Raw genomic sequence first — 12,500 nt, 5'->3', positions numbered from 1 at the left:
AACACCCACGGCTCTGTAGACCACCGACAAGTCACCCTCCAAGGTAACACCCACGGACGGCTCTGTAGACCAGACCTGGGTTCAAATACTACTTGAAATCTTTCTTGTAGTTCTTGGCACTATTGAGACTTTTCAATTGGTTCCATTACAACAGGCATGCATACCCACTGCAAATGTAGTCTGCCACACACACACCCACTGCAAATGTAGTCTGCCACACACACACCCACTGCAAATGTAGTCTGCCCCACGCATACCCACTGCAAATGTAGTCTGCCCCACACATACCCTCTGCAAATGTAGTCTGCCACACGCACACCCTCTGCAAATGTAGTCTGCCACACGCACACCCACTGCAAATGTAGTCTGCCACACGCACACCCACTGCAAATGTAGTCTGCCCCACGCACACCCACTGCAAATGTAGTCTGCCCCACGCACACCCACTGCAAATGTAGTCTGCCCCACGCACACCCACTGCAAATGTAGTCTGCCACACGCACACCCACTGCAAATGTAGTCTGCCACACGCACACCCACTGCAAATGTAGTCTGCCACACGCACACCCACTGCAAATGTAGTCTGCCACACGCACACCCACTGCAAATGTAGTCTGCCACACGCACACCCACTGCAAATGTAGTCTGCCACACGCACACCCACTGCAAATGTAGTCTGCCACACCCACACACACTGCAAATGTAGTCTGCCACACCCACACACCCACTGCAAATGTAGTCTGCCACACCCACACACACTGCAAATGTAGTCTGCCACACCCACACCCACTGCAAATGTAGTCTGCCACACAAAATATTTCTATCTATATTCTGCCAGGTTTATTCTGCCACTCTCAGTAATATATGTGGTATTTTGTGTATGTGGTATTTTGTATATGTGGTATTTTGTGTATATAAAGTGTTTGTACTCTCTTTCTCTTCCAGGGTAAAGGTGATGATGGTGCAGAAATAGGGGACGAAGCCAACCCCAGCACTAACAAGCGTCTGGGTAGGACCTTCATGGGCAGCTTCTCTAAACGCAAGGTGGGCATCACCCCCCCCCTCTCCTCTCCACCTTCACAGTTAATCTCTTGCTCTCCTCTCCACCTTCACAGTTCATCTCTCTCCACCTTCATCTCTCTCCACCGTCATCTCTCTCCACCGTCATCTCTCTCCACCGGCATCTCTCTCCACCGTCATCTCTCTCCACCGTCATCTCTTCCACCGTCATCTCTCTCACCGTCATCTCTCTCCACCGTCATCTCTCTCCCACCGTCATCTCTCTCCACCGTCATCTCTCTCCACCGTCATCTCTCTCCACCGTCATCTCTCTCCACCGTCATCTCTCTCCACCGTCATCTCTCTCCACCTTCATCTCTCTCCACCGTCATCTCTCTCCACCGTCATCTCTCTCCACCGTCATCTCTCTCCACCTTCATCTCTCTCCACCTTCACAGTTCATCTCTCTCAATTCATTTTAAAGGGCTTTATTGGCATGGGAAAAACATGTTTACATTGTCAAAGCAAGTGAAAAGGTTCATTAACAAAAGTGAAATAAACAATCAGAAATTAACAGTGAACATTACACTAACAGAAGTTTCAAAGGAATAGCGAAATTTCACATGTCATATTATGTCTATATACATTGTTGTAATGATGTGCAAATAGTTCAAGTACAAAAGGAAAAATAAATAAACATAAATATGTGTTGTATTTTCAATGGTGTTTGTTCTTCACTGGTTGCCCTTTTCTTGTGGCAGCAGGTCACAAATCTTGCTGCTGTGATGTATTTCACCTAGTAGAAATCGGTATTTTACCACACTGTGGTATTTCACCTAGTAGAAATCGGGTTTGTTTTCGAATTCTTTGTGGATCTGTGTAATCTGAGGGAAATATGTGTCACTAATATGGTCATACATTTGGCAGGAGGTTAGGAGGTGCAGCTCAGTTTCCACCTCATGTTGTGGGCAGTGTGCACACAGTCAGACCTGGCTCTCAAGAGAAGACAGGCTATTTCAATAACAAGGCTATGCTCAGGTATTCTGCCACTGTGTACTCTCTGTTTAGAGCCAAATAGCATTCCAGTTTGCTCAGTTTTTTTAATTCTTTCCAATGTGTCATTTAAGTATCTTTTTGTTTTCTCATGATTTGCTTGGGTCTAATTGTGCTGCTGTCCTGGGGCTCTGTGGGGTGTGTTTGGGAACACAGCCCCAGGGACAGCTTGCCTAGAGGACTCTTCTCCAGGTTCATCTCTCTGTAGGTGATGGCTTTGTTTGGGATCAGGTGGTTATAGTATTTAACGGTTCTTTTCTGGATTTTGATAGATAGCTGGTATCGTCCTAATTCTGCTCTGCATGCATATATTTGGCATTTTACATTGGACACGGAGGATGTTTTTGCAGAATTCTGCATGCAGTCTCATTTTGGTGTTTGTCCCATTTTGTGAATTCTTGGTTGGTGAGCGGACCCCAGACCTCACAACCATAAAGGGCAATGCGTTCTCTAACTTATTGAAGTATTTTTAGCCTGATCCGAATTGGGATGTCTAATTTTATATTCCTGTTGATGGTGTAGAATGCCCTTCTAGCACAGTTTTGTGGAAGTTACCTGTGGCGCTGATGTTTAGGCCGAGTTGGGTATCGTTTTTTGTGTGCTCGAGGGCAACGGTGTCTAGAAGCAATTTGTATTTTTAGCCCTGGTAACTGGACCTGTTTTGGAACACCATTATTTTGGTCTTACTGAGATTTACTGTCAGGGCCCAGGTCTGGCAGAATCTGTGCAGAAGATCTAGGTGATGCTGTAGGCCCTCCTTGGTTGGTGACAGAAGCACCAGATCATCAGTAGACATTTGACTTCAGCTTCCAGTAGAGTGAGGTCAGGTGCTGCAGACTATATTATATATTTATACAGTGCCTTGCGAAAGTATTCGCCCCCCTTGAACTTTGCGACCTTTTGCCACATTTCAGGCTTCAAACATAAAGATATAAAACTGTATTTTTTTGTGAAGAATCAATAACAAGTGGGACACAATCATGAAGGGGAACGACATTTATTGGATATTTCAAACTTTTTTAACAAATCAAAAACTGAAATTGTGCGTGCAAAATTATTCAGCTCCCTTAAGTTAATACTTTGTAGCGCCACCTTTTGCTGCGATTACAGCTGTCTCTATCAGTTTTGCACATCGAGAGACTGACATTTTTTCCCATTCCTCCTTGTAAAACAGCTCGAGCTCAGTGAGGTTGGATGGAGAGCATTTGTGAACAGCAGTTTTCAGTTCTTTCCACAGATTCTCGATTGGATTCAGGTCTGGACAGTGTTTGACAGTGGGGATGGTGTGTTCAGGGTGATGAGCTGTGTTGCTTTTACGCCAAACATAATGTTTTGCATTGTTGCCAAAAAGTTACATTTTGGTTTCATCTGACCAGAGCACCTTCTTCCACATGTTTGGTGTCTCTCCCAGGTGGCTTGTGGCAAACTTTAAACAACACTTTTTATGGATATCTTTAAGAAATGGCTTTCTTTTTGCCACTCTTCCATAAAGGCCAGATTTGTCCAATATACGACTGATTGTTGTCCTATGGACAGAGTCTCCCACCTCAGCTGTAGATCTCTGCAGTTCATCCAGAGTGATCATGGGCCTCTTGGCTGCATCTCTGATCAGTCTTCTCCTTGTATGAGCTGAAGGTTTAGAGGGACGGCCAGGTCTTGGTAGATTTGCAGTGGTCTGATACTCCTTCCATTTCAATATTATCGCTTGCACAGCGCTCCTTGGGATGTTTAAAGCTTGGGAAATCTTTTTGTATCCAAATCCGGCTTTAAACTTCTTCACAACAGTATCTTGGACCTGCCTGGTGTGTTCCTTGTTCTTCATGATGCTCTCTGCGCTTTTAACGGACCTCTGAGACTATCACAGTGCAGGTGCATTTATACGGAGACTTGATTACACACAGGTGGATTGTATTTATCATCATTAGTCATTTAGGTCAACATTGGATCATTCAGAGATCCTCACTGAACTTCTGGAGAGAGTTTGCTGCACTGAAAGTAAAGGGGCTGAATAATTTTGCACGCCCAATTTTTCAGTTTTTGATTTGTTAAATAAGTTTGAAATATCCAATAAATGTCGTTCCACTTCATGATTGTGTCCCACTTGTTGTAGATTCTTCACAAAAAAATACAGTTTTATATCTTTGTTTGAAGCCTGAAATGTGGCAAAAGGTCGCAAAGTTCAAGGTGGCCGAATACTTTCGCAAGGCACTGTATATTAATGCCATCGCCAATTCGTTGATATAAAATATTTACAGTGCATTCAAAAAGCATTTAGACCCCCTGATTTTTTCCCCATTTAGCTGTTACAGCCTTATTCTAGAAATTATTAAATTGGTTTTTTTTACCCATCAACCTACACACAAAACCCCATAATGACAAAGCAAAAACAGGTTTTTCGACATTTTTGCCAACGTGTTAAAAAAAACTGAAATACCTTATTTACCTAAGTATTCAGACCCTTTGTTATGAGACTTGAAATTGAGCTCAGGTGCATCCTGTTTCCATTGATCATCCTTGATCTTGGAAACAATGGATGATCTCTCTCTTACTCCATTACCAATGCATCTCTCTGTCTCAGTGCGTCTCTCTGGGGTCGTGTTCAGTTAGGGCCCAGTGAAATGTTTTGGAGCAGAACAGAATGTTGTGTCCACTCCTATCCAGCTGTCTCTGCTTCCAGTTGTCTCCACAGGCCGATTTTAGATCCATGTGTTTGACATGGCAGACTAGTCCACTACTTCTGTACTAAAGTACTGTATAGGGATAGGATATAGTAATACTGTATAGGGATAGGATATAGTAATACTGTATAGGGATAGGATGTGTAATATAATGTACAGTATATGTATTAATGCTGTATAGGGATAGGATATATTAATGCTGTATAGGGATAGGATATATTAATACTGTATAGGGATAGGATATATTAATACTGTATAGGGATAGGATGTGTAATATAATGTACAGTATATGTATTAATGCTGTATAGGGATAGGATATATTAATATAATGTACTGTATAGGGATAGGATATATTAATACTGTATAGGGATAGGATGTATTAATACTGTATAGGGATAGGATGTATTAATACTGTATAGGGATAGGATGTATTAATACTGTATAGGGATAGGATATATTAATACTGTATAGGGATAGGATATAGTAATACTGTATAGGGATAGGATATATTAATACTGTATAGGGATAGGATGTGTAATATAATGTACAGTATATGTATTAATGCTGTATAGGGATAGGATATATTAATGCTGTATAGGGATAGGATATATTAATACTGTATAGGGATAGGATATATTAATACTGTATAGGGATAGGATGTGTAATATAATGTACAGTATATGTATTAATGCTGTATAGGGATAGGATATATTAATACTGTATAGGGATAGGATATATTAATACTGTATAGGGATAGGATACAGTAATACTGTATAGGGATAGGATATATTAATACTGTATAGGGATAGGATACAGTAATACTGTATAGGGATAGGATATATTAATACTGTATAGGGATAGGATATATTAATGCTGTATAGTGATAGGATGTATTAATACTGTATAGTGATAGGATGTATTAATACTGTATAGTGATAGGATATATTAATACTGTATAGGGATAGGATGTATTAATACTGTATAGTGATAGGATGTATTAATACTGTATAGTGATAGGATGTATTAATACTGTATAGGGATAGGATGTATTAATACTGTATAGTGATAGGATGTATTAATACTGTATAGGGATAGGATATATTAATATAATGTACTGTATAGGGATAGGATATAGTAGTACAGTATAGGGATAGGATATAGTAGTACAGTATAGGGATAGGATGTATTAATATTGTATAGGGATAGGATGTATTAATACTGTATAGGGATAGGATGTATTAATATTGTATAGGGATAGGATGTAGTAATATACTGGATAGAATGTAGTAATATACTGGATAGGATGTAGTAATATACTGTGCTGTGTTGGGATGGGATGTGGTAACGCAATGCGCTGTCTCGGTATAGGATGTATTAATATACTGGATACGATGTAGTAATATTATATACTGTATACTGAATAGGATGTAGTAATATTATATACTGAATAGAATGTAGTAATATTATATACTGAATAGGATGTAGTAATATTATATACTGTATACTGAATAGGATGTAGTAATATTATATACTGTATACTGAATAGGATGTAGTAATATTATATACTGTATACTGAATAGGATGTGGTAATATACTAGATACGATGTAGTAATATTATATACTGTATACTGAATAGGATGTAGTAATATACTGGATAGGATGTAGTAATATTATATACTGGATACTTAATAGAATGTAGTAATATACTGGATAGGATGTAGTAATATTATATACTGTATACTGAATAGGATGTAGTAATATACTGGATAGGATGTAGTAATATTGTATACTGAATAGGATGTGGTAATATACTAGATACGATGTAGTAATATTATATACTGTATACTGAATAGGATGTAGTAATATTATATAATGTATACTGAATAGGATGTAGTAATATACTGGATAGGATGTAGTAATATTATATACTGTATACTGAATAGGATGTAGTAATATACTGGATAGGATGTAGTAATATTGTATACTGAATAGGATGTGGTAATATACTAGATACGATGTAGTAATATTATATACTGTATACTGAATAGGATGTAGTAATATACTGGATAGGATGTAGTAATATTATATACTGAATAGGATGTAGTAATATTATATAATGTATACTGAATAGGATGTAGTAATATACTGGATAGGATGTAGTAATATTATATACTGAATAGGATGTAGTAATATTATATAATGTATACTGAATAGGATGTAGTAATATACTGGATAGGATGTAGTAATATTATATACTGAATAGGATGTCGTAATATTACTGTATACTGGATACTGAATAGGATGTAGTAATATACTATGTTGTGTTGGGATGGGATGTGGTAACGCAGTGCGTTGTCTCGGTGTAGGATGTGGTAATATCATGTACTGTTTCGTGGTAGGATTTAGTAATATAATTTACTGTATATTGATAGAATATACAGTAGTAATATGCTGTATTGTGATAAGATGCACTACCAGATGTTGCTCTTCCCTGAGTCTATAGTGCCGTTGTGACTGTATTTGTTTGACTGTATTTGACCTTTCCCTTCCAGAAAAAGGCTGTCAAGCTGAAGAAGACCAACAGCCTTGAAGACATCGACACAGACCAGGAGAGCACCAGCAGCGCCACCCGGGCCCCCCTGCATCACAGCAGGTACTGTTACCATTAACACAAGTTATACCTGCACCACAGTTACAGTACTCATGGAAAACACTTGTACTGAGAGATGCTCTACTGTAAGCTTAGATGTACCAAAGATCTGTCCCTCTGGCTCATTGGTTGTTCTCCTGCAGAAAGAAGACCATGAAGCTGACCCGGGCTCTGTCAGACCTGGTCAAATACACCAAGTCAGTGGGCGTCTCCGACATAGAGAAGCAAGGTGAGCAGGGGGAACAAAACTCTCCCTACCTGAACCTGCTTCAGTATACTGACACTGGCCCCGTCTCTCTACCTGAACCTGCTTCAGTATACTGACACTGGCCCCGTCTCCCTACCTGAACCTGCTTCATTGTACGGACACTGGCCCCGTCTCCCTACCTGAACCTGCTTCATTGTACGGACACTGGCCCCGTCTCTCTACCTGAACCTGCTTCATTGTACGGACACTGGCCCCGTCTCTCTACCTGAACCTGCTTCATTGTACGGACACTGGCCCCGTCTCTCTACCTGAACCTGCTTCATTGTACGGACACTGGCCCCGTCTCTCTACCTGAACCTGCTTCACTGTACAGACATTGGCCCGTCTCTCTACCTGAACCTGCTTCACTGTACAGACATTGGCCCGTCTCTCTACCTGAACCTGCTTCAGTATACTGACACTGGCCCCGTCTCTCTACCTGAACCTGCTTCAGTATACTGACACTGGCCCCGTCTCCCTACCTGAACCTGCTTCATTGTACGGACACTGGCCCCGTCTCCCTACCTGAACCTGCTTCATTGTACGGACACTGGCCCCGTCTCTCTACCTGAACCTGCTTCATTGTACGGACACTGGCCCCGTCTCTCTACCTGAACCTGCTTCATTGTACGGACACTGGCCCCGTCTCTCTACCTGAACCTGCTTCATTGTACGGACACTGGCCCCGTCTCTCTACCTGAACCTGCTTCACTGTACGGACACTGGCCCCGTCTCTCTACCTGAACCTGCTTCACTGTACAGACACTGGCCCGTCTCTCTACCTGAACCTGCTTCACTATACAGACATTGGCCCGTCTCTCTACCTGAACCTGCTTCAGTATACTGACACTGGCCCCGTCTCTCTACCTGAACCTGCTTCAGTATACTGACACTGGCCCCGTCTCTCTACCTGAACCTGAACTGGCCCCGTCTCTCTACCTGAACCTGCTTCAGTATACTGACACTGGCCCCGTCTCTCTACCTGAACCTGCTTCAGTATACTGACACTGGCCCCGTCTCTCTACCTGAACCTGCTTCAGTATACTGACACTGGCCCCGTCTCCCTACCTGAACCTGCTTCACTGTACAGACACTGGCCCATCTCCCTACCTGAACCTGCTTCACTATACAGACACTGGCCCCAAAGATACTGCACTTTTCTATTTTCCTACTGCTGTATCTGTTCTTAAAGTCCAGACAGTGGTCTCATTTAATCACTACAATGAAAGATCTAAATAACATGTGTTGATGTGTTTTTTCCCCAAAGCCAAAATAAAGTGTGTGTGTGTGTCTTCCAGCCGCCAGCTCCAGTTGGCAGGTGTCTTCTCTGAGCGAGACCAAGGCCCACCAGATCATGCAGCAGAAAGCTGACACCTTCATCCACTTCAACCAGTGGCAGCTCTCGCGCGTCTACCCCTCCTCCTACCGTGTGGACTCTTCCAACTTCAATCCCCAGCCCTTCTGGAATGCTGGATGCCACCTGGGTAATGGGGGGGGATCCATGTCCAGATTTAAACTTTTAACATGTTTGGTAATATTGAGCCCCACTCTAGCCAGTGAATTCTCCAATGGCTCCCTCAGAATTTCGATCCATTTGCCCAAATATTGTCTGATTTTTAAAAGTGTTGTTCAAATGTTATTATTATTATTTATTTTTCTGACTAATTGTAAATGTTTTGATTTGTGTGGTTGTCAGTGGCGTTGAACTACCAGTCAGAGGGGAGAGTTCTCCAGCTGAACAGAGCCAAGTTCAACAGCAACGGCAACTGTGGCTTCATCCTGAAGCCGGCCTGTATGTGTGAAGGTGTGTAGCGGCATCCTCACATTGATTTCATAGCTAAAGGGTAGTGCACATCGTAGCAAAACATTTTTGCAACAGAAAACAAAAATGAGCATTTCTTATTTAACAAGTTCAGCCTCCCTGTTTCAGTTTAGTTTTTCTTTTAGTTTTGTTCATATTGAATATGACCCAGGTATCTACCAGGGGAAAGACTAAGTATTTTTGTCCCTCCATGCCTCCTGTAGGTGCCTTTAACCCCATGATAGAGGATCCATTTCCAGGGCAGATGAAGAAACAACTGGTGCTGAAGATAATCAGTGGGCAACAGCTACCGAAGCCCAAAGACTCTATGCTGGGGGACAGAGGAGAGGTCATTATTTATTTATCGTAAAAAATAAATACAATTCCCATTTCTCAAAATGACCTTTCTATGGATTTATTTTGAGGAATATCCAAAACCTCAGTCATTTGTGGGTCAAATTGACATGGAATGTCCCCATCACAGGAGGCAGGTGAAGGGAGGACCACATAATGTCCCCATCACAGGAGGCAGGTGAAGGGAGGACCACATAATAATGTCCCCATCACAGGAGGCAGGTGAAGGGAGGACCACATAATTATTCTATATACAATGTGTGCAAAAGGCATGAGGAGGTAGGCGAATAATTACAATTTTGCAGATTAACACTGGAGTGATAAATGATCAGATGGTCATGTACAGGTAGAGATATTGGTGTGCAAAAGAGCAAGTAAATAAATAAAAACAGTATGGGGATGAGGTAGGTGAAATGGGTGGGCTATTTACCAATAGACTATGTACAGCAGCAGCGATCGGTTAGCTGCTCAGATAGCTGATGTTTGAAGTTGGTGAGGGAGATAAAAGTCTCCAACTTCAGCGATTTTTGCAATTGCTCCAGTCACAGGCAGCAGAGTACTGGAACGAAAGGCGGCCAAATGAGGTGTTGGCTTTAGGGATGATCAGTGAGATACACCTGCTGGAGCGCGTGCTACGGATGGGTGTTGCCATCGTGACCAGTGAACTGAGATAAGGCGGAGCTTTACCTAGCATGGACTTGTAGATGACCTGGAGCCAGTGGGTCTGGTGACGAATATGTAATGAGGGCCAGCCGACTAGAGCATACAGGTCGCAGTGGTGGGTGGTATAAGGTGCTTTAGTGACAAAACGGATGGCACTGTGATAGACTGCATCCAGTTTGCTGAGTAGAGTGTTGGAAGCCATTTTGTAGATGACATCGTCGAAGTCGAGGATCGGAAGGATAGTCAGTTTTACTAGGGTAAGCTTGGCGGCGTGAGTGAAGGAGGCTTTGTTGCGGAATAGAAAGCCGACTCTTGATTTGATTTTCGATTGGAGATGTTTGATATGAGTCTGGAAGGAGAGTTTGCAGTCTAGCCAGACACCTAGGTACTTATAGATGTCCACATATTCAAGGTCGGAACCATCCAGGGTGGTGATGCTAGTCGGGCATGCGGGTGCAGGGAGCGATCGGTTGAAAAGCATGCATTTGGTTTTACTAGCGTTTAAGAGCAGTTGGAGGCCACGGAAGGAGTGTTGTATGGCATTGAAGCTTGTTTGGAGGTTGGATAGCACAGTGTCCAATGACGGGCCGAAAGTATATAGAATGGTGTCGTCTGCGTAGAGGTGGATCAGGGAATCGCCCGCAGCAAGAGCAACGTCATTGATATATACAGAGAAAAGAGTCGGCCCGAGAATTGAACCCTGTGGCACCCCATAGAGACTGCCAGAGGACCGGACAGCATGCCCTCCGATTTGACACACTGAACTCTGTCTGCAAAGTAATTGGTGAACCAGGCAAGGCAGTCATCCGAAAACCGAGGCTACTGAGTCTGCCGATAAGAATATGGTGATTGACAGAGTCGAAAGCCTTGGCAAGGTCAATGAAGACGGCTGCACAGTACTGTCTTTTATCGATGGCGGTTATGATATCGTTTAGTACCTTGAGTGTTGCTGAGGTGCACCCGTGACCGGCTCGGAAACCAGATTGCACAGCGGAGAAGGTACGGTGGGATTCGAGATGGTCAGTGACCTGTTTGTTGACTTGGCTTTCGAAGACCTTAGATAGGCAGGGCAGGATGGATATAGGTCTGTAACAGTTTGGGTCCAGGGTGTCTCCCCCTTTGAAGAGGGGGATGACTGCGGCAGCTTTCCAATCCTTGGGGATCTCAGACGATATGAAAGAGAGGTTGAACAGGCTGGTAATAGGGGTTGCGACAATGGCGGCGGAAAGTTTCAGAAATAGGGGTCCAGATTGTCAAGCCCAGCTGATTTGTACGGGTCCAGGTTTTGCAGCTCTTTCAGAACATCTGCTATCTGGATTTGGGTAAAGGAGAACCTGGAGAGGCTTGGGCGAGGAGCTGCCGGGGGCAGAGCTGTTGGCCGAGGTTGGAGTAGCCAGGCGGAAGGCATGGCCAGCCGTTGAGAAATGCTTATTGAAGTTTTCGATAATCATGGATTTATCGGTGGTGACCGTGTTACCTAGCCTCAGTGCAGTGGGCAGCTGGGAGGAGGTGCTCTTGTTCTCCATGGACTTCACAGTGTCCCAGAACTTTTTGGAGTTGGAGCTACATGATGCAAACTTCTGCCTGAAGAAGCTGGCCTTAGCTTTCCTGACTGACTGCGTGTATTGGTTACGGACTTCCCTGAACAGTTGCATATCCCGGGGACTATTCGATGCTATTGCAGTCCGCCACAGGATGTTTTTGTGCTGGTCGAGGGCAGTCAGGTCTGGGGTGAACCAAGGACTGTATCTGTTCTTAGTTCTGCATTTTCTGAACAGAGCATGCTTATCTAAAATGGTGAGGAAGTTACTTTTAAAGAATGACCAGGCATCCTCAACTGACGGGATGAGGTCAATGTCCTTCCAGGATACCCGGGCCAGGTCGATTAGAAAGGCCTGCTCACAGAAGTGTTTTAGGGAGCGTTTGACAGTGATGAGGGGTGGTCGTTTGACTGCGGCTCCGTAGCGGATACAGGCAATGAGGCAGAATCCAGTTAGAATCCAGTTAGAATCCATGTGGTTCATTTAAAAGTTTCTAAAAAGATTAAAAGTGCAT

The 12,500-nt window shown here is 43.1% G+C and overlaps 1 protein-coding gene across 1 annotated transcript in view; it reads left to right on the top strand.

The window, feature by feature from the left end:
- The window catches only part of LOC112215251 (1-phosphatidylinositol 4,5-bisphosphate phosphodiesterase eta-2-like), an 86,809-nt gene that overhangs the window by 50,426 nt on the left and 23,883 nt on the right, over positions 1–12,500 (top strand). Inside the window, exons 12-17 of the mRNA XM_042299729.1 lie at positions 946–1,044; positions 7,283–7,383; positions 7,524–7,609; positions 8,926–9,111; positions 9,324–9,431; positions 9,653–9,777. Of these exons, the coding sequence (XP_042155663.1) occupies positions 946–1,044; positions 7,283–7,383; positions 7,524–7,609; positions 8,926–9,111; positions 9,324–9,431; positions 9,653–9,777 (705 nt within the window). The remainder of the gene's footprint in view (positions 1–945; positions 1,045–7,282; positions 7,384–7,523; positions 7,610–8,925; positions 9,112–9,323; positions 9,432–9,652; positions 9,778–12,500) is intronic.

This window comes from Oncorhynchus tshawytscha, linkage group LG16 (genome assembly GCF_018296145.1).
Source record: "Oncorhynchus tshawytscha isolate Ot180627B linkage group LG16, Otsh_v2.0, whole genome shotgun sequence".
In the NCBI taxonomy this organism is placed as follows: Eukaryota; Metazoa; Chordata; class Actinopteri; order Salmoniformes; family Salmonidae; genus Oncorhynchus; species Oncorhynchus tshawytscha.
This window is presented reverse-complemented; position numbering and strand designations above follow the sequence as displayed.